Source organism: Salmo trutta, chromosome 2, assembly GCF_901001165.1.
Source record: "Salmo trutta chromosome 2, fSalTru1.1, whole genome shotgun sequence".
Classification (NCBI taxonomy): Eukaryota; Metazoa; Chordata; class Actinopteri; order Salmoniformes; family Salmonidae; genus Salmo; species Salmo trutta.
In genome coordinates this window covers 51,926,872-51,954,443 of record NC_042958.1, presented here as the reverse complement: position 1 = coordinate 51,954,443, position 27,572 = coordinate 51,926,872, and the positions used below count along the sequence as shown (strand labels likewise).

The following is a 27,572-nucleotide window of genomic DNA, read 5'->3' as shown; positions in this document are numbered from 1 at the left end:
ATACTTAGCATGTTAGCTAACCCTAACCCTGTTAGCTAATTTGTGAGAGAAATAAGCTTTTGTGCATATGGAACATTTCTGTGATCTTTTATTTTAGCTCATGAAACCAACACGTCATATGTTGGGTTTATATTCTTGTTCAGTGTAAGACAAGAAATCTGTCATTCATTTTGACGTTTTTGCAGAGGAAATCTAGTCACGCAATTTTACGTCAAAGATTTTTGGTGCAGTATTTCTCAATGAAAAGATGTGCATGAAAACAAGTTGTCTCTGGTTGAGACTTTAACGAATCCCTACTGTTGACCAATCACCAAAGGAGGGGCGCATTCGGCTACCGACTTCAACTTGCCTCAAGAAAAACAAATGGTGCCCGAACAGCCCAAAAAAGCATTACCCTAGTCCAAAACCTTACCCTAATATATGCAAACTTTTCCAAAATGTTTAAGCTGGGAAGCATGCTGACACGTTTAGTCTACTGTAATCATAGTACCAACAAGCCAATAAGTACAGGGATGGGAGGAGCATGGCATTGTGATTCAACAATAACTTTATTAAGGAGTCCAGGAGGCAATGACAAATTGGAGTAGAGGGTAACAAACACAAAATCAGTGGTAAAGACAGGAAAATAAACGCACAATCAGAAATGAAAATGATTCTGTGTGTACCTATGAGCGGATCCCTCTTTTCCTCTAGAGAAATTCACCATGATCTGCCTTCAGAAACACACGTCCACCTTCTCACACCCCCACCCCTCCTCCGATAGAAGTAAAAAGCAGGAGTGCTTTTGAACCAAGCGTATGAGTGTGTGTGTGAGAGAGAGTGGAAGCGACTGATTTGGACTAACAAACCACAGCACTTGAGACAGGTGTTTAAAACGGAGGATTTAATTCTGTACAGGTTATATATCTAAATCTGAACTGAGGTGCTGCAGCAGACAGTCCTGAGGGTGGCAACTCAGACACAGCTGTATTTGAAGCATAGGGTCGTGTTCAGCAAGGGACAACATAGCAAAACATTCTGCTACGAAAAAGAGAAGGGAAAAAAAACATGTACTTCCTTGTTTCAAATAGTTTCTCCAGTTTCGTACCTACTGAACATGACTCCGTTATTCTGACTGACCTCAATATTGAGAAGCACTGCCAGTAACTCCCTCCCCCCACAGACAGGACAAATACAGCCAGGAAGACACACAGGGAACACGAATCATTGTGTCAGAATGGTCTATCAGATGCACACGTTAGTAAAGACAACATGACACACACACACGCACACACACCTCCACCAAATCGTCTGTACTGTGCGAGTCATAGTGGGACCCAACGCTGGTTGACCCTGTGAGGGTGACAGAGGTGAAAGTTCAAACCCCTCACCTGTCTGGATGATTCAATGCATAGACATTTAAATTGGGAGTTGAACCTCTATCACCACAGATTATCTCTATATACTCCTGCCCCCTCTCTCCTATTGCCTTAGTAGTGTTTCTAAAAGTCACAGAGGAGCACACACACAACATACAGGAGGAGAGGGAGTGAGAATAAAGACAAATAGAAAAATAATTCTAGAGATGGAAAACAGCATTTATTTCTGTCATCTTCCTTAGTTCTACTGGGTGTTTCTACCACGGGCCAGGGGGGTACAGCTACAACGGGCTTCAGTGCTAGACAGAACACCTAGTACAATCAACAGCACTCTCTACCTCCTCCGTTGGCCAGTGGATTAGCTTCAGTTGTTTTAGAGCTTGACGTTTGGAATAGTTTAGTCATATGATGACACATGGAATCTGCCATGAGGCTGTGTATATGTCTCTGACCTCTCGCTGACAGAGGGAGAGGGGTTCAGTTTATTAGGTAAATAAAAGAAAGCGCTTCGGAGGGGCGACAGGGTCAGGGTTGAAGAATCAGAGGTCAAGGGTCCTAGCTGAGCAGCTGGCGGATTTCCTTGTGCATGTGACACAGGAAGTCGACGTAGGAAGCTCCTCCGCAGGCGCTTTTGTCCTCACACAGGAAGTGTTTAAAGATTAGCTCCGCCTTGTCCTCCTGCTTCACCACCATCAACTAGAGACATGCAGAGAGAGATGTTAACAAACACACAGTATACTCCAACTACAACACAGAGGAATATAGTGATGGAAAGATACAAAGAACGAGAGAGGTAGTGAAGTGACCTTCATGTATCGTGACCGTTGTGATCTGAAGGAGTCGATGATCTCTCTGAGTCTCTGGGAGAACGGGTTGTCCAGCTCTGGCAGACTCGTCTGGAACGCAACACACACATTTAGGAGATTGCTAACACACACACACACACACACACACACACACAGTCTTAGAGGCAGGAAGATGATTTGTATGAAGTTGAGAGGTGTGTGTGTGTGTGTCTCACCATGTTGGGGTCTATCTGGCTGAAGGTGGGCGTGCCGAAGATGTTGCTGAGCAGCTCCTGCTGGGCATTGGCTCCCACCCACAGGAAGAGGTAGAGCCCTGTCTCCAGGAGGTAGACTCCACCCTTTGACAGGCGCTCCTCCGAGTTACGCACTGCCATTGGCAACGACCCTCCATCCAACTTCACCTGGGATGGAAAGAGATTGGATTAATATACGATTTAACATTGATGTAATATGGTCTTACATGTTTGCTCATGCTTTGTCATGCAAAACGAGGCTGATTGAAGTGAAGAGCGAGAGAGCGAGCAGCGTGTCTCTCACCAGGGGAAGTAGGCGGGGATAGAAGAAGACGTGGCTCTCTGATACGTCCATAGAGCTGAGCAGCTGTCTCAGGTAGGCTCTGTCGTCTACTGAGACGTCAGCTCCTGGTTGCAGCACATCGCTCTTCAACACACAGTTCAAATAGACCGGCAACAGCTTCATACACTCTGGTAGGATCAGCTACAGGAGGAGAGGACAGAGGGGGAAGGCTATGAGTGTGTGTAGCAGCGTGCCCCACTCACATTTGTCTTCACATTTTCAGACGGTAAATTAATTACTAAACTTTGTTTTTAAGCTCATGTTTTATCAGAATTATTGATGAAAAGTTCTGTCAGTGGTATTTTGCACAGGGGGCACACTGACTGGACCAGATAAAAAGCAACCCAGCCTTCAAGTGAGCGCACCACGAAGACTGTGCAGACCGTATTGTCAGTGGAGGAAAAAGAGTGTAGAGTGACACACAAAGCATTTGATTTTAGCTGCTGGTGATGGAAGGACTCTCAGGAGGTATGTTTGTAAATTCATTTGATATACAGTACCCTTCAGAAAGTACTCACACCACGTGACTTGATACACATTTTGTTGTGTTACAACCTGAATTTAAAATTGATTAAATTGAGATTTGCCACAATAGGGCTCCACATGATTTTTGACTTTCTCTGTACCCCACACAGAATTATCTATACTGAACAAAAATATAAAATCACAAGATGCAACAATTTCAAAGATTTTACTGAGTTACAGTTCAAATAAGGAAATCAGTCAATTGAAATAAATGTATTAGGCCATAATCTATGAATTTCACATTACTGGGCAGGAGTGCAGCCATTGGTGGGCATAGGCCCACCCACTGGGGAGCAAGGCCCAGCCAATCAGAATGTGAGGAAAAACTCAAAGGCTTTACTACAGACAGAAATACTCCTGTTCATCAGCTGTCCGGGTGGCTGGTCTCAGACGATCCCGCAGGTGAAGAAGCCGGATGTGGAGGTCCTGGGCTGGCGTGGTTACACGTGGTCTGCGGTTGAGGCCGGTTGGTCGTACTGCCAAATTCTCTAAAACAACGTTGGAGGCGGTGTATGATAGAGAAATTACCATGAATTTCTCTGGCAACAGTTCTGGTGGACATTCCTGCACCCAGCATGTCAAATGCGCACTCCCTCAAAACTTGAGACATCTGTGGCGTTGTGTTGTGTGACATAACTGCACATTTTAGAGTGGCCTTATTGTCCCTAGCACAAGGTGCACTGCGTAATGATCATGCTGTTTAATCAGCTTCTCGATATGGCACACCTGTTAGGTGGATGGATTATCTCGGTAATGTAGAAATGTAAAAAACAATTGTGCACAAAATTGAGAAATATGCTTTTTGTGGAACATTTCTGGAATATTTTATTTCATGAAACACGGGACCAAAACTTTACATGTTGCTTTTATATTTGTGTTCAGTATATAAAGTCCCTCAGTCGAGCAGTGAATTTCAGACACATATGTAACCACATACTAGGGAGGTCTTACAATGCCTATTGTTAGATGGGTAAAAAATTAAAAAAAAGCAGACAATGAATATCCCTTTGAGCTGGGTGAAGTAATTCATTACACTTTGGATGGTTACCAATGCACCCGGTCACTACAAAGATACAGGTGTCTTTTCTAACTCAGTTGCTGGAGAGGAAGAAAACCTGGTGATGAAAGGACTCTCAGGAGGTGACTTTAAAACAGTTTCAGAGTTCAATGGCTGTGATAGTAGAAAACTGAGGATGAATCAAGAACATTCTAGTTACTCCACAATTTCAACCTAATTGACAAGAGTGAAAAGAATGAAGCCTGTACAGAATAAAAATATTCAAAAACATGCATCCTGTTAACTTTTTCTCTTGAATAGAAAGTGTTATGTTTGGGGCAAATCCAATATATTACTGAGTACCACTCTCCACATGTTCAAGCATAGTCGTGGCTGCATCATGCCATGGGAATGCTTGTAATCGTTAAGGAATGAGGAGTTAGTTTTTCAGGATTAAAAGAAACGTAACAGAGTTAAACACAGGCATAAATCCTAGAGGAAAACCTGGTTCAGTCTGCTTTTCAGCAGGACAATAACTTAAAACACAAGGGCAAATCCACACGAGTTGCTTACCAAGAAGACTGAATGTTCCTGAGTGGCTGAGTTACAGTTGACTTAAATCTATGGCAAGACCTGAAAATGGTTGTCTAGTAATGATCAACAACCAATTTGACAGAGCTTGAAGCATTTAGAAAATAATAGAAATAGGCAGATATTGTACAATCCAGGTGTGAAAAGCTCAGACTTACCCAGAAAGACTCACAGCTGTAAACTCCGCCAAAGGTGCTTCTACAAAGTATTGACTCAATGGGGGTGAACTTATTTCAAATAGACTTCTGTATTTCATTATCAATATATTTGCTCAAATGTCTAAAAACATTTTTTCACTGTCATTATGGGGTATTGTGTGTAGGTTGATGAGAAAAATGATTTAATCCATTTTGAATTCAGGCTGTAACAAAATGTGGAATAAGTCAAGTGGCATGAATACTTTCTGAAGGTACTGTATGCTTACGTATCCAGAAAAATACATAGTTTAACTGTAATCTGGCACCTTATATGTGCCTGTGTTGATGATTAAGCTATAAGGCACACGAGGCAGTGCTGTATCATGAATACAGTCCGAGGTAATTGGCGTTGTTCGGCCCGACGCGATAGCAGAGGCACTGCCTTGCGTGCCTTATTGCTTTTATAAAACTGTTACCAACATATTAAAATAACAATGAATTACATACTTTCATTAAGACGTTATTTTGATAAGGGAATTAATAGAACATCATTCTTCCACCAGAAGATAGTTTTGTAAGAATATTTTGAAGATGAATACACAACGCAGAGGACAAGAGGTCAATAGAGTACTAATGATCAATGGAAAGTGTTTTTCTGTAATAGGGAATTATCAATGGAAATAGTGTTTTTCTGTAATAGGGAATTATCAATGGAAAGTGTTTTTCTGTAATAGGGAATTATCAATGGAAATAGTTGTTTTTCAGTTCAACATAATGTCAGTCCTGAACTTACAGCTACTTGTGGCACGTTCTCATTGCAGTTTTATTGTAAGGAATTCTAATTGGTCAACCACAGGCTAGGCCTGGGTTATAAGGTATATCCTGTCCCTTTGTTCTGAGGAGAGAATCACAGGAGAACATCACTGTGGACAGGGGAGAATGACCATCTACTTCCAAGAATCATTTGTCCTATTTGAACAACCTATTTTCCTCCTCCTGATTTGATTTGGGGTCTGTGTTATTAAAGAACATCAACTGCTAACAGTCTTTTGGTCAAGTTGCTACAGACACGACCCAGTCGTTCATTATTTTTGCTTAGTTGCTATGCAAAAGGACTGGTCGTCCATTCTAAACAAAATGGTTGCTATGAAGGCTGTTTAACGTTCTTGTCACTTGCTAGCTAGCTAGCCAACTTCAGCTAACTCAGTCACGTTAAACATTGGACCTAGAATGACCGTACACTAGCTGCATTTTTCTATTGACATTTAACGTGGATATGTCCAGGACAATAAACGTTGATTCTTGACATTTAACGTGGATATGTCCAGGATAATAAACGTTGATGCGTGACATTTAACGTGGATATGTCCAGGACAATAAACGTTGATACGTGACATTTAACGTGGATATGTCCAGGACAATAAACGTTGATACGTGACATTTAACGTGGATATGTCCAGGACAATAAACGTTGGTACGTGACATTTAACGTGGATATGTCCAGGACAATAAACGTTGGTACGTGACATTTAACGTGGATATGTCCAGGACAATAAACGTTGGTACGTGACATTTAACGTGGATATGTCCAGGACAATAAACGTTGGTACGTGACATTTAACGTGGATATGTCCAGGACAATAAACGTTGGTACGTGACATTTAACGTGGATATGTCCAGGACAATAAACGTTGGTACGTGACATTTAACGTGGATATGTCCAGGACAATAAACGTTGGTACGTGACATTTAACGTGGATATGTCCAGGACAATAAACGTTGGTACGTGACATTTAACGTGGATATGTCCAGGACAATAAACGTTGATACGTGACATTTAACGTGGATATGTCCAGGACAATAAACGTTGATACGTGACATTTAACGTGGATATGTCCAGGACAATAAACGTTGGTACGTGACATTTAACGTGGATATGTCCAGGACAATAAACGTTGGTACGTGACATTTAACGTGGATATGTCCAGGATAATAAACGTTGATACGTGACATTTAACGTGGATATGTCCAGGACAATAAACGTTGATACGTGACATTTAACGTGGATATGTCCAGGACAATAAAGATTGGTGCGTGATTTCGACTGGCTCAGTAAAAGTTGTTTCGTCTGGGCACCGTTAACTCGACGTATGGTACGACACATCAAAATTCTAAAGTGAAACATTGTTTTCAGACAGGCAGACAGTGAGGCTTATATTAACCCCCGCTGTACCAAACTAAATGCTAGGCTGGAAGTAACGGCGAGTTGAGAACCATACAAGAGTTGACAGCAACAGCAACATGATATTCTGATGAAGGCGCAGTGATCATTCAGATGGAACGGTTAGCAGGCATAGGTGTGTTTGTGACGGCCAATACAGAACGGCTTGGAATGCTCCTCGTCCAATCAGCATCCAGGATCCAAACAACCCGTTTTATAATGTGCGTTATGATCCCATGTACTGTGTTGTAATGTGGATGTATTATCCTAGGCATGTTAGTGCAGTACATTGAGATGTGTGATTGACAAGTCAGAATGACACCCTCATTAAAATGACAATGAACAAGATGTATGTTTAGACACATAAGCAGAAAAATAGACATTTTGACATAGAACTAGGCACAACGATTATGGCTGTAAATTGCAGGAAAAAGCTGTTTCAGGTGATGGAAAAATGCAAATGTATCCAACTTCAGGACAGGTGGCAACACCTTTCTCACATACATTGTGCCCCCTCTAAAATAATGGGTGCACGACACCCCTGAGTGCGTGTGTATAAGTTGTGTGTGTGGGGGATGTGTGTGTGTGTGGTGATGGGGTGAGCATTTAGTGTGCGGGTGAGTGTGTGTATCATGCGTGTGTCACTGACCTGTCCAAGAGGGGGGCTGTGTGAGTGACTGACCTGTCCGGCAGACGAGGGGCTGGCACAGTTCTTGCGGTAGCAGGCCAGAATCTGGGCACACTGGTTCACCAAGGTGTCTCTCACCGTCTTGGTGGGGGTGTTCAATAGGCTGCGGTACGCTACACACACAGAGAGAGAAAAAGCCCATTGGTATCCATTTCCAGACGAACTTTAAATCCTACTGATCAGCCTAAGGCATCTGAAGTAGAATTGGTTGTTTGTTGAGTGAACCCTTGCTGTTCTTTATACATGCTCTCTTAGTAACGTAACCCAGAAGCATAGTTAACTAGTTCATACATACAGTGGCTTGCGAAAGTATTCATTCGCCTTGGCATTTTGGCATGTGGGGAGTCTCCCACATGCCTTCTGGCCAACACCAAACGGGTTTGCTTATTTTTTTCTTTAAGCAATGGCTTTTTTCTGGCCACTCTTATGCAAAGCCCAGCCCTGTGGAGTGTATGGCTTCAAGTGGTCCTACGGACAGATACTCTAATCTCCACTGTGGAGCTTTGCAGCCCCTTCAGGGTTCTCTTTGGTCTCTTTGTTCCCTCTCTGATTAATGCCCTCCATGCCTGGTCTGTGAGTTTTGGTGGGCGGCCCTCTCTTGGCAGGTTTGTTGTGGTGCCATATTCTTTCAATTTTTTAATAATGGATTTAATGGTGCTCTGTGGGATGTTCAAAGATTCAGATATTTGTTTATAACCCAACTCTGATCTGTACTTCTCCACAACTTTGTCCCTGACCTGTTTGGAGAGCTCCTTGGTCTTCATGGTGCCGCTTGCTTGGTGGTACCACTTGCTTGGTGGTATAGCAAACTCTGGGCCTTTCAGAACAGGTGTATATACACACACAGAGATCATGTGACACTTAAAGTCCACCTGTGCGCAATCTAATTGTGTGACTTCTGACTTGGTTGCACCAGATCTTATTTAGGGGCTTCATAGCAAAGGGGGTGAATATATATGCAGGCAGCACTTGAGTTTTTTTATTTTTTCGAATTTTTGGAAACAAGTAATTTTTTTCACCACCAATTGACTATTTTGTGTATGTCCATTACATGAAATCCAAATAAAAATCTATTTAAATTACAGATTGTAATGCAACAAAATAGGAAAAACACCAAGGGGATGAATACTTTTGCAAGGCACTGTATAGAGAGGGGAACAGGGAGATAGTTGGATAGACAACGTGTATCTTACCATACTTGGAGAAGAAGTTGATGATTGTGTCTGTCTCACAGTTCCGGTAGAGGTCGGCGAGCTGGGAGCAGCAGTTGACCGCCATGTTGTGGACCCTCAGACGCCGCTGACCACTACAGCTGGTGTACAACACCGCACACTGCATGAGTGCCCCCGTGTCCTCGCTGAGCTTGTCGTCATGGCGGAATTCCACGGCAACAGTCTTGTCACAGTCCAGTCCTGCCAGCTCCACGTCTGTCGTGTTACTCATGAAGAACGAGCCGAAGAAATCTGTCGCTCTGATACCTGGAGGAGAGAGGGAGGAGGTTATGATGGCACTGAAAAACAAGACTATTTAACACTAGGTGAAGTGTGTGAGAGCGAAACACCTACCTGTGCTCGTTCGGACCCTCATGACTGCGTCAAAGCCCATCGGCTTCTGAACGTCTCGCCGCAGATCATTCAGGAACCGCTCGCGGTCCATCTCAGCCTGACACATACACAGAGTGAGTGAAGGCAGATAACAGGAGAAGCGTGGATGGGGTTTGGATCAGCGCCAGTGTGTGTATAAAAGTTTGTTTACCTGGAAGTAGGTGTATTTGTAGACTGAGCCGCCAGTGGAGACGGGCACCACGCCAAGCGTTGCCACGTCGACGTACTGGTTGGGGAACAGGAAGAGGTCCACACAGCAGCCCTGTGCTACACACTCCTTAGACAGGTTACTATAGAAACCAGACTGGGGCTGGAACAGAGACTGGGGGGGGGGGGGGGGAAAGAGGAGCGAGACACATTGACAGAGTCATTAACTGCCCAACCAATCCCAGAGAGAACCCATTCTCCCTCTGTGTTGTGTGTCTGCCACGCTGAGTAGCCATATCAGTTTTCCGTGTGTGTGTGTGTGTGTGTGTGTGTGTGTGTGTGTGTGTGTGTGTGTGTGTGTGTGTACCTTCTCCTTGTCTGTTCCCACCAGTTTCTTGTCCTCTCTGTTCTTCAGTTTCCCAGGAGCCTCAGCGATTGGCAGACTGGAGTGGAACAAAAACAGCTTCCCGGCACAGTCTGCAGCCTTCAGTGCCTCCAGTCCTGCCTGGATGACTGGTCCAAACACCGTCTCAGTCTCCCTGGTGTCTGCAAACATCTCCGGAATCTGGTCTAGCAAACTGACACACACACACAATGATTCTCTGCAACAGAAACAGTTGAGAAGCCTGGACAGATGAGACTTCTGCTGTAATATAAGTGATGGATATAAGTGTCTGTATATTAGAGCTCCACACCGCAACCATTTAAACATTTTGCGACCGTTTGACTTGGCTGTGTTTAATTTTTCTACATGGTCACCTCAATCAAAACCCGTCAATCAGTAAAGTACATTATCCTCATGATTCCTGTAATGAAAGTTCACGCCCTGCAGCTGCCTACCGTGGGAGGGGGGCCCGCTGCCAACCGTGGGAGGGGCGCCCGCTGCCTACCGTGGGAGGGGCGCCCGCTGCCTACCGTGGGAGGAGGGCCCGCTGCCTACCGTGGGAGGAGGGCCCGCTGCCTACCGTGGGAGGAGGGCCCGCTGCCTACCGTGGGAGGAGGGCCCGCTGCCTACCGTGGGAGGAGGGCCCGCTGCCTACCGTGGGAGCCACTCGCTCTCTCCTTTCCCGGGGCGGGTATAATTTATTTCTCAACTCTGATTACTGGGCTCAACAGCAACTATTTTACAACCTAGATATTACATATGGCTTTGAGATACGTCTATGGAGCGCATCGGCCATTGCATCGGCATCATTGGGGAGTTTTTTAGGACATAAAATGTACTGCTAGATTAATTTATGGATACTAGCAGTGGGTATTATATTTAGAGTTGGCGATCTAGCTCATGTGTTTGGGTTTATATTTAGAGTTGGCGATCTAGCTCATGTGTTTGGGTTTATATTTAGAGTTGGCGATCTAGCTCATGTGTTTGGGTTTATATTTAGAGTTGGCGATCTAGCTCATGTGTTTGGGGTTATATTTAGAGTTGGCGATCTAGCTCATGTGTTTGGACTTTATATTTAGAGTTGGCGATCTAGCTCATGTGTTTGGGTTTATATTTAGAGTTGGCGATCTAGCTCATGTGTTTGGAGTTTCCACTTAACCAGGTGGTGAATTAGCCCCCCAAAAAGAAGCCCATTATATTAGTATAGAAAGATGTAGGAAAAGTCATCTCCATTGAACTGTAAATACAGAAATAGACTATTTGTAAATCTGAAATTCATGACAATCACTGGATTAGGTTGCACATAACTTTTTCAATCACACCTCGTTAGATTAAAACAACTTATTTCTTGAATGCAATCTCAGTAGTCTATTAGACTAAAATGATTACTAGATTCAGAATATTTAAGATGAACAACGTTCATATTCAGTTAAGAGCAATTAACAATGGTTAGTATATTTATATTTTCCCTTCATGTAATACACAGGATTTCCAGTGCTCTATTTGGGACTCATTGGGTATGGGATGATGGTAACTAGACTTAATACTGAATGTTATGGATTGTTGTCATATCTGTTGATAGTGATTGACGCCAGACTGAAGGTACAAGGACAGATGACACTGATTGTTACTGTATTCTGTAGCAGCTGGTGTTGACAGAACGTCGGTGCTGTGAGATTAGAATAGAAGGACCTGAGTTAGACATTTTCTCTGCTTCTGTTCTGGAGGCGTCTCCCTGTTGCAACTTGTATTAGACCAGATTGACATTGATTGTCTGCTCTTCTCCTCACCTTGAAAACCCCTATTATATTTACATATGTTCTCTATCGTGTGATAGCGCAAGAACAAAATAGCTGTGACCAAATCATGGGCTGGTGCCACCAACTGAAAAACATAGTTGCACCAGTGGACATGTTAGTCTGGAGATCTAGTGTGTGTGTGTGTGTGTGTGTGTACATACCTCTCGATGACCATCCGGCTGTCGTTGACGTCGACCAGGAAGCCGTCGAGCAGAGGGAGGAACATGTCACTGACGTCACTGACCACCATCATCTGGGGCTGGGCCAGGCTGGACTTGACGTTGTAGAAGTGCAACACCTTGTTATAGGTCACAAAACCCACGCGAACCACTGAGTCTGCCTCTGGATTCTCCCTGGAGAGGGACAAGACAGACAATGTTATTAATTAGCTGGTGTGTGTGTCTACCTGGGCAGTCTGTGTGTGTGTCTACCTGGGCAGTCTGTGTGTGTGTCTACCTGGGCAGTCTGTGTGTGTGTGTACCTGGGCAGGTAGTCCAGTAGAGTCTTGAGCTCCTGACAGACGATGTTAACCATGCCACTCTTCACGGCGTTGTAAGACACATCGATGAAAAAGATGAACGACGGGGGCTGGGGGAGCTTATTGTTCTGAGTGTGAGAGAGAGAAGAACTTAGTATTTAGACTAGACATATTGAGCATATTACATCATGAGAATCTCTGGTATGTGCCAAGCTTGGTCCTCTCATCTGGCTCTTTGAGAAAATCTGCGGGTCCAAATGGAGCAACGCTACAGGCCTCCAGTCTCTCAAAAAAACACAGTAGTCACCTACCTTACAGTAGTCGACGGTTGCCACAAACTCGTAGCTGCCCAGCGAGAGCTCTGGCCGGTCACAGCAGTCCACCCTCTTCCCTGTGTGGTCCAGATGCTGAAAGTAGTGGGGAGGCACTATGGATGGATGGATGGATATATTTAGAGAGATAGAGGGAGACAGTGTTATAACCTACAATAATGATACCACACTAACACAATATCTTCCTGCACACACAGATACACACACACCGTCTGTGACGCAGCTGCAGAAGCCACACTGGAAGCGGCGTCCGCCCTCGATGAACTGCATGTAGGGACACATATAGGCCTTACAGCGATTACAGCGGATAGGACCGGCCTCCCCATGGTCCACGATGTACGGACGGGTCTGAGAGACAACAGGGTTGTTAAGACTCTTAAAGACTAGTTCAGTTTAACATAACAGTAACACGAGAGCGTGAATGTGACGAGAAGACCAGAGGAGATAGCGGTGTGGTGTGTGTCTCACCTCGTCAGGGGGCAACATGGCTAGAGGTTTGATTACGGCAGCCAGGGGGACCTGGGACTGTTTGGCCATGTCGGCCGTGCAGGGTATGTTGTAGGCTGTACAGCGGATGAACCGCGGGCTGGCGTTGCCCTGGTCTTTCACCTGGAAGTTGGTGGTGACAAGGGGCGGAGTCTGACCTTTGACCCCCGTGGTGAACGGCTCACTGCTCTTGTTGGCCCGGTCGTCCTCAATCACCTGGATCTGTAATACAGAGAGAATGCCAGTTTTACAGACACACTAACGTCAATATGATAGAGGAGAGAAGAAAACACATGCAGGGAGAGAGTAAGAAAATAAAAACTTTTGAAAACAGTGATGCCATCCCATAATAGGGCTGCGTAATGAACTGAATTTACGTCGAAATCGCAATATTGACATCGCAAGAGATCTATAACGGAAGCAGTAATTTGAAACGCCACTCTCCCTCTACTCTTGCAGCTGCGCAGACTGTCAGATTGTTTCCAACAAGAACGATGCAGATTCTTAATACAAATTATTATATGTGTATGATTCCAACATAATTTACACAGGTGGACTCCAATCAAGTTGTAGAAACATTAGCATGATCAATGGAAACAGGATGCACCTGAGATCAATTTCGAGTCTCATAGCAAAGGGTCTGAATACTTATGTAAATAAGGTATTGAATTTTTTTTTTTAACCTGTTTTCACGTCGTCATTATGGGGGTAGTGTGAAGATTGATGATGATTTAAAAAAAAATGTAATCCATTTTAGAATAAGGCTGTAACATAGCAAAATGCGGAAAAAGTCAAGGGGTCTGAATACTTTCCGAATGCAGTGTATATAGCAAGTCAAATTGCAATATTATGTTTTGCCGATATCGTGCAGCCCTTAATCCCATAATACTAACACAATGGCACAGCAACACTGTAGAGTACAGTGCACAACACACCAAAACCACTTGGGAGGGCGTAACACAAATGTAGAATGATTGTGGACAAACTTCACAATGCAAGGAATTGTGGGTGAGTCGTAAGTGAGATACTGCAGGCTGGCATGCGAGGAGGTGGTGGTGGTGGGGGGGTATTAGCACAGTGAGCATGGTCTACCCCCAGAGGGTCAGGGCAGTGTTTCCTCGGGATAAAAACATGTAGCAGTGGGGGAGGAAAAGGTCACGGGGGGGTGGGGGGTATCTAGGACTGAGAAGCTCACCTCTGGTGACTTTATAAAAAATCACATTTCTACTCCAAAATGGATGAAAATAAGGTGGGGTTTTACCTCAAGTTATGATACAATTGACCCGTGTTACATTTAGCACCCTATGCAGTCACAGCCTATTGCGGAGCAGTAACATGCTTAACCATGCCACTGCTAAAAACTCAGGGCATAAAAATTGGTGCAGTTTGCGCTATTTAGGAGTTTCGAAATAAATAAAGTAGGACTGGAAGGCTGGGAAGATCCCCCCCCTCTTTAACAAAGAGCATTAGCAACTTGACCAGGCCTCCCCCATTTCTCCTTCACCCAAATCCAGATAGCTGATGTTCTGAAAGAGATGCAAAATCTGGACCCCTACAAATCAGCCGGGCTAAACAATCTGGACCCTCTCTAAAATTATCCGCCGAAATTGTTGCAACCCCTATTATTAGCCTGTTCAACCTCTTTCGTATGGTCTGAGATTCCCAAAGATTGGAAAGCTGCTGCGGTCATCCCCCCTCTTCAAAGGGGGAGACACTCTAGACCCAAACGGCTACAGACCTATATCTATCCTACCCTGCCTTTCTAAGGTCTTCGAAAGCCAAGTTAACAAACAGATCACCGTCCATTTCGAATCCCACCGTACCTTCTCCGCTATGCAATCTGGTTTCCGAGCTGGTCATGGGTGCACCTCAGCCACGCTCAAGGTCCTAAACGATATCATATCTGCCATCGATAAGAGACAATACTGTGCAGCTGTATTCTTTGACCTGGCCAAGGCTTTCGACTCTGTCAATCACCACATTCTTATCAGCAGACTCAACAGCCTTGGTTTCTCAAATGATTGCATCGCCTGGTTCACCAACTACTTCTCTGATAGAGTTCAGTGTGTCAAATCGGAGGGCCTGTTGTCCGGACCTCTGGCAGTCTATGGGGGTGCCACAGGGTTCAATTCTCGGGCCAACTCTCTTCTCTGTATACATCAATGATGTCGCTCTTGCTGCTGGTGATTCTCTGATCCACCTCTATGCAGACGACACCATTCTGTATACTTCTGGCCCCTCTTTGGACTCTGTTAACTAACCTCCAGACGAGCTTCAATGCCTTACAACTCTTTCCGTGGCCTCCAACTGCTCTTAAATGCAAGTAAAACTAAATGCATGCTCTTCAACCGATCGCTGCCCAAACCTGCCCGCCCATATTTTGCTCCTTTGCACCCCAGTATCTCCACTTGCACACTCATCTTCTGCACATCACCCCAATGTTTAATTTGCCATACTGTAGTTATTTCACCACTATGACCTATTTATTGCCTTACCTCCCTTATCCTACCTCATTTGCACACATTGTATATAGACTTTCTCTATTGTATTATTGACTGTATGTTTGTTTATTCCATGTGTAACTCCTTGTTGTCGTTTGTGTCGCACTGCTATGCTTTATCTTGGCCAGGCCGCAGTTGTAAATGAGAACTTGGTCTCAACTAGCCTACCTGGTTAAATAAAGGTGAAAAAAAACCAACTATATATATATATATAGTTTTTTTAAACTTCAGTTTTCCCCACGATTGCAAGAATTGTTGTGCTTTGACTGCTTGTCAGAATGCATGTTTCCCTCCCTATTGCACTTCAATGTGCCTTCGAGAGGAATATTTATCTCGCATAGAACACACAAGCCAACTCAGTAAACAGGTCAAATATTCTACTACAGTGTTATCTGATCTCTCTATTGGATATCGTTTTGTTTGCAGAGGAAAGGTCAATGTGGACTGTTCCAGCATCTTTAAAGTATGCTTCAGCAGAAATACTTTTTCATGTTCCATATTTTTCGATGGTGGCGGCAATGATTTTGACGTTGCGCAGCGCCACAGCTAAATGATTGCAGCGGAAACACTGATCACGCGTTTGGGGTGTAGCAGTTAGTGAAGCGGAGAGGACACAGAAGATTGCTGGGCTGGGATCAGGGATTAGGGCATAGGGTGCAGACAGGGATGATTGGTTAAGGGGTATAGCAGAGGAGTTAGGGTGTAGGGGTTAGGGTGCCGAGAGATAATGGGTTAAGGGGTATGGCATAGGGGTTAGGGTATAGACAGGGGGATAATGGTTTACGGGGTCGGGTGTACAGGTTAGGGTATGGACAGGGGGATAATGGTTTACGGGGTAGGGCATAGGGGTTACAAGGTAAACAGGAGACTTACTGGACTGGGGATAGCATCTGGGTCTATTCTATGTCTGAATTTCTGCACAGCCGGCAGCTCAGACGCGTGCTTTACATTCACAACAGAGTTTTGTCCAGCAAATCATCAAATTAAACAAACCAAAAGAAAAAAAACGGGACAAAGAGACAAGAGGATGAAAATAACTGTAGCAGGATTATTAAATCCCTGACTGATTGTCCAGACTGGGATTATTGGTTCTAGATTAGTCAGTGATCAGAGAGAAGGCCAGCAGATCATCAGTCTGAAGCACATTCTCAACTTGGACTGGGTTACACTGTTAGACAGACATGCAGTTTTGTATTGCTATCCTTGAAAGAATTGATTCTCATCCAAAATCCTATTTTCCGTAACCTCCCCAACCTCAACCCGCCAAAATAGCATTTTTACTCATAGGGACTAGCAAGATGTGCCCACTATTCCTTGTTTTACTATTCTTGTGAGGACTTCTGGTACCCACAAGGATAGTTAAACAAAAACACACACACGGTACAATATCTAACATCATTATCACCAACACACTAATACATCACAGGACAAAGTGTTTACGTGTTAGCAGGATAGGGATGGGGAGAGGGCGTGTGTGTCTTACCGGGCTGGGGATGGAGTCAGGGTCCAGTCTCTTCTGTGTGGGTGCAGGGGTGGGAGCAGGGCCAGCTCCGTAGTTCTGTTGCCCAGGATACTGTGGGCCTGCATAGCCGGGCTGGGGGCCTCTGGGCTGCCCAAATGCACCTAGGGAGAAAAATATTTATCCATCCATTAGAAACTCTTCTGGTTTATTAGCTAGAAAATGGTGAACCTACCAAGACAACATTTTGTTGTCAAAAGCAAGCCAGCGGTCTGGTAAAAGTTGTACGGGGGTTAGAAGATGGTGTACTCACCATTCTGCTGGGGTGGGTATCCTCCCTGCATGCCAGGCTGAGGAGGCTGCTGCATGGGGCCAGGAGGAAGGTGGTTGGCCTGCTGCTGGGACATGGAGGGGGGTGGCATGGGGCATTGGGGAGGGGGGCCAGAGTGGAAGGGAGGGGGCCCGGGTTGGGACGGGGGCTGGGGGGCAGGGTACTGGGCAGGGGGTGCAAAGGTAGGTGGGAAAGGGCCAGGTTGGGAGGAGGGAGGGGGGCCAGAGTACGAGGCCTGGGAGACTGGAGGAGGAGCAGAGTTTGGGAAGGTTTGCTGAGCAGGGGTAGGGGGGCCAGGTGGGAAGGACTGTTGTCGAGAGACTGCAGGGGCCCAAGGTTGGCTGGAAGGGGGAGGGCCCGAGTATGGAGAGGAGGAGGGGAAGGGTTGGGAGGGAGGGGGGGCGGAGGAGGGGAAGTGTTGTTGTTGAGAGGGAGGGGGGCCATCATAGTAAGGTTGGGGGGCTGCAGGCTCACTGGGAGGCTGGGAGGGGGTACCAGACACTGGGGGAGGAGCTTGTGTATAGGAGGGAGGGGCTGCAGCAGAGTAGGCAGCACTGATTGGAGGCTTGGAGCTGGGCGGTGGAGCTGGTGAAAGAGCCGAGAACATTAAATTCAGCAAGAATCGTTAACTAGAGTTGTGTTTAGTAGGATGCAAAGTTCGGCACCAAATTCGTCAATTGACTCATTCTAAATAATTCCTTACCATATCCCGGCCCAGCAGAGGTGAGGGGGCCTGACCCGACCTGCATCCCTGACATCTGATTGGTCATCTGTTGCATGGAGGGCTGCGCCCGGTACTGCTGGGGGTAAGAAGGGTGTGGCCCCGACAAGTTCATAGCACCTTGGCTATACGGCTGAGACACTGGAGGCCTGGACACACGTACACAAAAACAACTCAGTACACACACACACACACACACACACATATATACCCCCGCTGTCTACTGGATACTCTTCATGTGTGTTGTCTGACCTGTGAGCTGGCTGAGCCATAGAGTGATCCATAGGTGGGGGTCCATTCTGAATGTCTCCTTGGGCATACTGGGAGTAGGCGTGGTTGGTGGATACTGGAGGTGGGCCCCTGGCAGATCCTGAGAGAGGAGGAGGCTGTTAGGCACCTGCCTGCAATGACCACAGGTTTGAAACACAGAGGATGCATTCTTGAAGTTACACCATCCGCTATGATGAATGTTATGTCATCAACGCAAGAATGTTAATTGGAGGATTACTTCCTGCCAAAAAAAAACACGTTGGTAAAGTTAGTCATTCTAAGGTAAGGTTAGGCGGTATACCGTATATGTTGGTAAAGTTAGTCATCCTAAGGTAAGGTTGGGCGGTATACCATATACGTTGGTAAAGTTAGTCATCCTAAGGTAAGGTTAGGCGATATACCGTATATGTTGGTAAAGTTAGTCATCCTAAGGTAAGGTTGGGCGGTATACCGTATACGTTGGTATTTTGAATACCTTGCAGGTAAAGTCATGTGAGAAAGCTACATCTTAGATTTGGAACTTTAAGCGGTTCATGAGAACCATTGCTCTCAGCCACATGACCAGCAGGCTGGAGAAGTGTGTAGGTAGGAGGAAGGAGCCGAGAGGAAGCAGTTACCCAAGTCAAGAGGAGAGGACAGGTCAGAGACTGGGTTAGCTGCCACAGCCTTAGAGGGAAAGCTGGCATAGGTAGAATAACCTGTAAGACAAGAAGAGGCAGACACCATGTACTGAGGAAAAGAAATGCTGAAAGACGGGCGAGGAGGAACACATACAAGCATTCACACTTCCCACGGGGGGCCAGCACGGGAAAAAAAAAAATGTATGTATGAAATGTATGCATTCACTACTGTAAGTCGCTCTGGATAAGAGCGTCTGCTAAATGACGTAAATACAAATACAAACTGCTCCAATCAAATATATCCAAACAGGTTAAGTTCCCTTTCTTTCTCACACAGACACACACACACACACACACACACACACACACACACACACACACACACACACACACACACACACACACACACACAGGAAAGGCAATGAGTAAACTTTGCAATGGGCACAGAGACTCTCTCTACCTTGCAGAAGGCAAGCTAGCTTTTGCGAGGAACAGAAACAGACAGGAAAATAAGCAGGAGGGAAAAAGCGAACCAGAGGGATAAGGTTAGGGAAAGAGGGATAGACATACCTTGTGGAGCCCCAGGCTGGTAGGCTGTAGCGGGGCCGCTGTAGGGTCCATAGGGGCCGGGGTAGCCACCTCCCAAGGGAGCGTAGCTAGGCTGGCCGTAGCCAGGCTGGGGCTGGCCGTACGGAGATGCCATGGGAGGCTGCTGGTTCACATTCATCCTCAATTCATACCTAGAGCTGGGAGAAGTTTACATGCATTAAACTCCCGAGGCAGGGTTTGATTTCTATATCAACTTCACTGCCCTGACAATACTAGACTGGGCCAACAACGTGAATGTTGACGTTCCAGGTGCAGGGCTCTACAGTGACACTATTTTACTCGCATATTTGCCTAAATAATTAGCTGTGCGAATTATAATTTTTATTTAGGTGCACCAGTGAATCAAGAGAAATTAAGGATTCTAGCTTTATTACCTCAAATATTTTCATTTTTGTTCGCCTACATTTAAACTTAGGCGCACGGGCTCCATGAAAAAGAGGTCAGCTTTGAGCCACACGGGACTGCCCTGCTTCGTTAGGGTAAGAATCCCTGTAGTTGGAAGTGAGCCCCTGCTATCAGAGCTGAGAGAAGAAGAATGGTTTCATGCATGTTAACATTAGAAGCCTCCTCCCTAAGTTTGTTTTATTCACTGCCTTAGCACACTCTGCCAACCCGGATGTCCTAGCCGTGTCTGAATCCTGGCTTAGGAAGACCACCAAAAACCCTGAAATTTCCATCCCAAACTATAACATTTTCCGACAAGATAGAACTGCCAAAGGGGGAGGAGTTGCAATCTACTGCAGAGAAAGCCTGCAGAGTTCTGTCTTACTATCCAGGTCTGTGCCCAAACAATTTGAGCTTCTACTTTTAAAAATCCACCTTTCCAGAAACAAGTCTCTCACCGTTGCCGCTTGCTATAGACCACCTTCTGCCCCGAGCAGTGCCCTAGACACCATATGTGAATTGATTGCCCCCATCTATCTTCAGAGATTGTGCCGTTAGGTGACCTAAACTGGGACATGCTTAACACCCCGGCCATCCTACAATCTAAGATAGATGCCCTCAATCTCACACAAATTATCAAATGAACCTACCAGGTACAACCCCAAATCCGTAAACACGGGCACCCTCAATGATATCATCCTAACCAACCTGCCCTCGAAATACACCTCTGCTGTCTTCAACCAGGATCTCAGCGATCACTCCAAAAAGTTCTGGGACACTGTAAAGTCCATGGAGAGTAAGAGCACCTCCTCTCAGCTGCCCACTGCACTGAGGCTAGGAAACACTGTCACCACTGATAAATCCGCAATAATTGAGAATTTCAATAAGCATTTTTCTACGGCTGGCCATGCTTTCCACCTGGCTACCCCGGTCAACAGCCCTGTGCCCCCCACAGCAACTCGCCCAAACCTCCCCCATTTCTCCTTAACCCAAATCCAGATCATTGATGTTCTGAAAGAACTGCATAATCTGTACCCCTACAAATCAGCCGGGCTAGACAATCTGGATCCTCTCTTTTTAAAATGATCCACCGAAATTGTTGCCACAATCACTACTAGCCTATTCAACCTCTTTCGTATCGTCTGAGATCCCCAAAGATTGGAAAGCTGCCGCGGTCATCCCCCTCTTCAAAAGGGGGAGACACCTTAGATCCAAACTGTTATAGACCTATATCCATCCTGCCCTGCCTTTCTAAAGTCTTCGAAAGCCAGGTTAACAAACAGATCACCGACCATTTCGAATCCCACCGTACCTTCTCCGCTATGGAATCTGGTTTCCGAGCTGGTCATGGGTGCACCTTAGCCACGCTCAAGGTTCTAAACAATATCATAACCGCCATCGATAAGAGACAATAATGTGCAGCTTTCGACTGTCAATCACCACATTCTTATCAGCAGACTCAACAGCCTTGGTTTCTCAAATGACTGCCTCGCCTGGTTCACCAACTACTTCTCTGACAAAGTTCAGTGTGTCAAATCGGAGGGCCTGTTGTCCGGACCTCTGGCAGTCTCTATGGGGGTGCCACAGGGTTCAATTCTCATGCCGACTCTCTTCTCTGTATACATCAATGATGTCGCTCTTGCTGCTGGTGATTCTCTGATCCACCTCTACTCAGACGACACCATTCGGTATACTTCTGGCCCTTCTTTGGACACTGTGTTAACTAACTTCCAGACGAGCTTCAATGCCATACAACTCTCCTTCTGTGGCCTCCAACTGCTCTTAAATACAAGTAAAACTAAATGCATGCTCTTCAACCGATCGCTGCCCACACCTGCCCGCCCATCTAGCATCACTACTCTGGACAGTTCTGACTTAGAATATATGGACAACTACAAATATCTAGGTGTCTGGTTAGACTGTAAACTATCCTTCCAGACTCACATCAAGCATCTCCAATCCAAAATTAAATCTAGAATCGGCTTCCTATTTCACAACAAAGCATCCTTCACTCGTGCTGCCAAACATACCCTTGTAAAACTGACTATCCTACCGATCCTTGACTTCGGCGATGTCACTTACAAAATAGGCTCCAACACTACTCAGCAAATTGGATGCAGTCAATCGCAGTGCCATCCATTTTGCCACCAAAGCCCCATATACTACCCACCACTGTGACCTGTATGCTCTCGTTGGCTGGCCCTCGCTTCATATTCGTCGCCAAACCCACTGGCTCCAGGTCATCTACAAGTCTTTGCTAGGTAAAGCCCCACCTTATCTCAGCTCACTGGTCACCATAGCAGCACCCACCCGTAGCTCGCGCTACAACAGGTATATTTCACTGGTCACCCCCAAAGCCAATTCCTCCTTCGGCTGCCTTTCCTTCCAGTTTTCTGCTGCCAATGACTGGAACGAACTGCAAAATTCACTGAAGCTGGAGACTCATATCTCCCTCACTAACTTTAAGCACCAGCTGTCAGAGCAGCTCACAGAACACTGCACCTGTACATAGCTCATCTGTAAATAGCCCATCCAACTACCTCCTCCCAATACTGTTATTTATTTTGCTCCTTTGCACCCCAGTATCTCCACTTGCACATCTATCACTACAGTGTTTAATTGCTATAATGTAATTATTTCGCCACTATGGCCTATTTATTGCCTTACCTCCCTTGTCCTACCTTATTTGTACACATTGTATATAGACTTTCTCCATCGTATTATTGACTGTGTTTGTTTATTCCATGTGTAACTCTGTTGTTTGTGTCGCACTGCTATGCTTTATCTTGGCCAGGTCACAGTTGTAAATGAGAACTTGGTCTCAACTAGCCTTCCTGGTTAAATAAAGGTGAAATAAAGATGATTTTTTTTAAATGAGTCAAGGTGAAAAGAGTGTGAGCAGGTTGATGTAGTAACCCACTAAGGTCACCCTACCAGTCTGGGTTCCCCTGGTTCTAGAGAGAATAGATGCCCACTCAGCACAACCAGGCCAGCAGCTGTGTAATGGAGTCAGTATTGTACTGCAGGACTGCAGCCAACACCTCAGACATGGGTTGCTGCTGCATATCAATAGTCTCCTGGTTTCCCTCTCCATCAATGCTGATGTAGACGATCTGGAAAGCTGAGAGACAATTCCAAGAGGGCATCCACCATATTTATTTCGCTTATCATTTGATCAGTGCAGAGGAGAGAAAAAGCACTAGAGTTTTGAGATGCAGCCCAGGTCCTGTTTAGCTTCACACCCGCAGTCTCAAACCTAGTCAATGTGCTGGATGGCTTGTAGTTACAGTAACATGAGATGATATAGCCTGTGGACAGCTACACGTCAGTGACAGCCAGTGACGTGTACACTACCGGTCAAAAGTTTTAGAAAACTTACTCATTCAAGTTTTTTTTAAATTTTCCTATTTTCTACATTATAGAATAATAGTGAAGACATCAAAACTATGAAATAACATATGGAATCATGTCGTAACCAAAAAAAAGTGTTAAACAAATTAAAATATATTTTATATTTGAGATTCTTCAAAGTAGCCACCCTTTGCCTTGACAGCTTTGCACACTCTTGGCATTCTCTCAACCAGCTTCATGAGGTAGTCACCAGGAATGCATTTCAATTAACAGCTGTGCTTTGTTAAAAGTTAATTTGTGGAATTTCTTTCCTTCTTAATGCATTTGAGACAATCAGTTGTGTTGTGACAAGGTAGGGTTGGTATACAGAAGATGGTCTATTACCAAATAGGGCTAAGTCCATATTATGCCAAGAACAGCTCAAATAAGCAAAGAGAAACGATAGTCCATCATTACTTTAAGACATGAAGGTCAGTCAATCCGGAAAATGTCAAGACTGTTGGAAAAGCATTCTAGGTGAAGGTGTTTGAGAGAATGCCAAGAGTGTTCAAAACTGTCTAGGCAAAGGGTGGCTACTTGAAGAAACTCAAATATAAAATATATTTAGATTTGTTTAACACTTGTTTGGTTACTACATGATACCATGTGTTATTTCATAGTTTGTCTTCACTATTATTCTACAATGTAGAAAATAGTAAAAATAAAGAAAAACCCTTGAATGAGTAGGTGTTCTAAAACTTTTGACCGGTAGTGTATGTCTATAATAGCTGTGTCACATTCCCTTTGACACAGTTTGAAACACACCTATATCAGCTCTGTGTATTGTTTGTCTAGACCACACCTTCACAATACACCTCAGTACACACTTGGCCCGGCCTTAAGCTCATGGGAATTGGCCTATATGGATAGGGCTACATTTAAATGTTTCTTACAGAAGAAATATGGAAAGCATATTAATAACCATGGTAGCAATTAAAAGGGAACAGTTTAGAGATAAATGGGGAAATTAGACTAAAGATGACAACAGTTCAACTGACTGAATCCAAACATTACACTGTTGATTTTGTTCATTTTACATTTACTGTACTTTTTGCCGCATTTGTTGATAAGGAAATCTGAAAACTCCAGACACACTCGGTAACAACATTATTCCTGGAAAAATGGGGGTAGTTGCAACATAGGACCAATATAAGGACAAGGGTTTGAGAGAGAGGTCTAACTGGTGTCTCCAAGGTGACACACACCTCTCCAAACTGCACAGTTCCCCAGTCATTTCAATGCACTTATGGCTAAAAGAAATGATCAACTACAAGGTGCTTTTTTGCGCTCTCCTAGCTGTACCATTAAGGAACTAGACCAAGCACACTTGTAGTTGTTTTATTTGGAACATCACTCATTCCCAGTCTTTACACAATTACCGTTGATCACACAATCCAAAAACGGTCCATTATAAATCGCGATCGGGTTCAGGAGGGCATGATTTGAAAGTGTGTTCAATTGCCAACATGACTAGCTAAATTATAAGATACGATCTTACAGTGTTAGGCTTTCATAAGGCAATTCTGAGAAGCAGATGGTAATTTGGGTGCGCATAGAATGGAGTCATGAGTGCGTTCAGATGTGTGGTTCGTGGAACATTTTCTCCACAATAGACTCATAGGGTATAATGCCATGCCATCTTGTAACTGTACATCAAACAGTGATCGTAAACATTAACATTGTATATTACATGAGGTTTATGATATGTAAATGTGAAGAGCACATATGGACTCACGGGTGTTTGGCTAGCTTGTATGAAATCAAAGCTCTAGTTATAATCCTCAACGGTCATCTTTCAAAATACATTGAGTCCTCTTTCATTTACAGCATTTCCCTCACTCAGACAAAATATTTGCAAAAGTTGCCCAATTAGCGGGAGGGACGGGGCAACTTCTTGTTGCATGAGGTGCTCATGTTCAGATCGTCTAACAGACTAAACCCACACAGAGCTGTGAAGCGGAGACGGTGAGCTGACATCATGTACTATAGCATGTTACTGTAATTCCAATTTAGGCGTTCACCAGTGTCCAAATCTAACATTTTCAAACTGGATACAGGTACGAGTGTAAAGGGTTAATTATCCTACAACAGACCTGACATGGTATTGAGTTTGGCAAACAGGAGGATGACGTTTCCCCCACTTCATTTTCTTTTAAACACACCTAACTTCTCTTTGTGAGCCACCAATACAACCCTAGCTATACAACACAAGTAGGACCAACCTCGGATCAATCAGATCTTGTTGAACCATAATGCTCAATCAAACGTCATGTTCTACGCTGACAGGCAGCCATACAATCACAGAGTTAGTCTATGCTGTAGTGTCCTGTCCTCTGAACACTGAAAGTTGGCCTAGCTAACGTTACTTGTCAACAAGACTGTTCGCATACTAGTAGCTGAGAGTAACTGGCTATTGAGCACTCATTCACTTACAACATGTCTTTCCTAAAGGTTAAACGAGCAGGTTAAAGGCACCGATAGTCACAAGAAAGACGAGCATGATATTGAAATAATTGATGTAACACATTGACTAAAGTAGCTAGCTAGTCTCATCGGTTAGCTAGCTACTACCGTTACTAGGTTACCTTGGCTGGCTTGTTAGCTGATGTAGCAATATTATCTTATGACAAACACGGGTTCATCCAACGCAGTTCTTTCAATAATTAAAAGTAGAAGTTGCCACGGCTAGAAATACAATACCGTTGGATCCGTGTATCTATTAGCGTGACAGGCCTCTTGAATGACCCATCTTCGCCGTAGCGGCTTTGGCAACAAAAAAACTGTCCAGCGTGCAGTAGCTAGCTAACATTACGACTGGCTATCTAATTAGCTCGCTAAATCTGTCTAGCAACTGATTCTCGTTCAAAATGCTCAGATTACTTGGTCAATACAGCCCACGAGAGTATATTGAACACTTCAAAGAACAACGCAGCCGAGGTATTTGGGGTTAGCTGGCTAGCCAGGCAAGAGTAGTTAGTTGGTTAGCTAACCTCAGCAACCAATGTCGCATTTCACCTAGCTAGCTAAATGATTATTCACGGTCCAGACCAGGCAGAGAATCAATCATATTTGTTTCTATACACTGAGTCTTCAGTCGAAACTTAAAAGCACTAACCTTTGTCAGCTAGTTGAGAGTTCGGGCCTAATTTACACACAGTTTTTAATCATGGAAATAAGAATCAGCTGTGGCTATCCTGTTAGCCATGTAGGTAGTTAAATTAGCATGTAGTTAGAAGAACCAGTATCTGTGCGTTGGACCTCTGGCTCTAACGTCCAGAAAGCTCCGATTCAAACTCTACAATCTCTACAAGCGTTGTCATGTCAAAATACGTTCGTTGATCAGCAAATATGGAGTTTCGCTGAGCAACTATCTAAATTTAATCACGATCGGCCGGTATGTACTTCCAAAAAGGTCCAGCGTTAGATAAAAATGTACAAACAACCGAGAGGCATTTGAAATATTTTTCTTAGACCTTTTTTTGGAAGTACATACCGACCGTAAAGTGAGTAAATTACGATAGTATTTTTGACATAACGCTTAAAGAGCTGTTGGATGAGAGTTTGAATCGGAGCATTCTGGGCGTTAGAGCACCACCACCGAATCCCAATTCTATCTTTTCTTTCAAGGAATGTCACACACTGCACCACGGTACAACTCGACAACCCACCTCCAACTGGGTAAAATAACAAGTTAGCCAGGCAGACGTTTGTTTCCTGTTCAGAACCAGTTCCGAAGCCCTTTGGCCGTCAATACTTCAAAGCGATATCTTCCCGGGATGGATGTTCTGCTAATCCTTTCTCTGGTTTCTCTCCAAGCAGACATTCGCACCGGAAGTGTCGTACATGTCTGCCACGTCCACATCCGGACAGGGGTTGGGTTATGAATTATGTAACGTTGCGTTCATAACAAAGTGGGAATTTACCACCATAGAGTTAGCTAGAGGACTATAGATGGGAAAAAAAGTGTTTTGGCATGGAAATTGCTATTTAGGGATTCACCATTTTAAAGTAGCGAACTAGGTGGGCCTTTCTTGGGTGAAGGAAGGATCATATGATTCCATCTGGGTTATCAGGAGGGATCAGACAATGAATTATACTTGTGAGCAAACATACCATAACTATAGGTGGCAGTAAAACGCCATCCTTGGCTTTATACC

General features: G+C 44.6%; 1 protein-coding gene across 4 annotated transcripts; it reads right to left on the bottom strand.

The window, feature by feature from the left end:
* Window positions 1–529: 529 nt before the first annotated feature.
* LOC115156842 (protein transport protein Sec24C) lies at window positions 530–27,233 on the bottom strand. Of its 4 annotated transcripts, none has more exons than XM_029704594.1 (21): window positions 27,084–27,233; window positions 19,603–19,778; window positions 19,030–19,110; window positions 18,395–18,512; window positions 18,125–18,291; window positions 17,404–18,006; window positions 17,115–17,254; window positions 13,113–13,352; window positions 12,854–12,992; window positions 12,624–12,739; window positions 12,316–12,440; window positions 11,996–12,187; window positions 10,018–10,228; window positions 9,655–9,825; window positions 9,465–9,561; window positions 9,093–9,377; window positions 7,861–8,012; window positions 2,702–2,881; window positions 2,380–2,565; window positions 2,165–2,254; window positions 530–2,054 (listed from the first exon to the last, which is right to left on the bottom strand). In XM_029704594.1, exons 2-21 carry the CDS (start codon window positions 19,757–19,759, stop codon window positions 1,914–1,916), a joined length of 3,591 nt encoding a protein of 1,196 aa, XP_029560454.1. In that variant the 5' UTR covers window positions 19,760–19,778; window positions 27,084–27,233; the 3' UTR covers window positions 530–1,913. The 4 variants fall into 4 exon arrangements, with proteins under 4 accessions (XP_029560454.1, XP_029560474.1, XP_029560464.1 ...); XM_029704614.1 differs by having other exon boundaries at window positions 7,894–8,012; window positions 27,084–27,232; XM_029704604.1 differs by lacking the exon at window positions 27,084–27,233 and adding an exon at window positions 26,531–27,077.
* Between the last annotated feature and the right edge of the window lie 339 nt (window positions 27,234–27,572).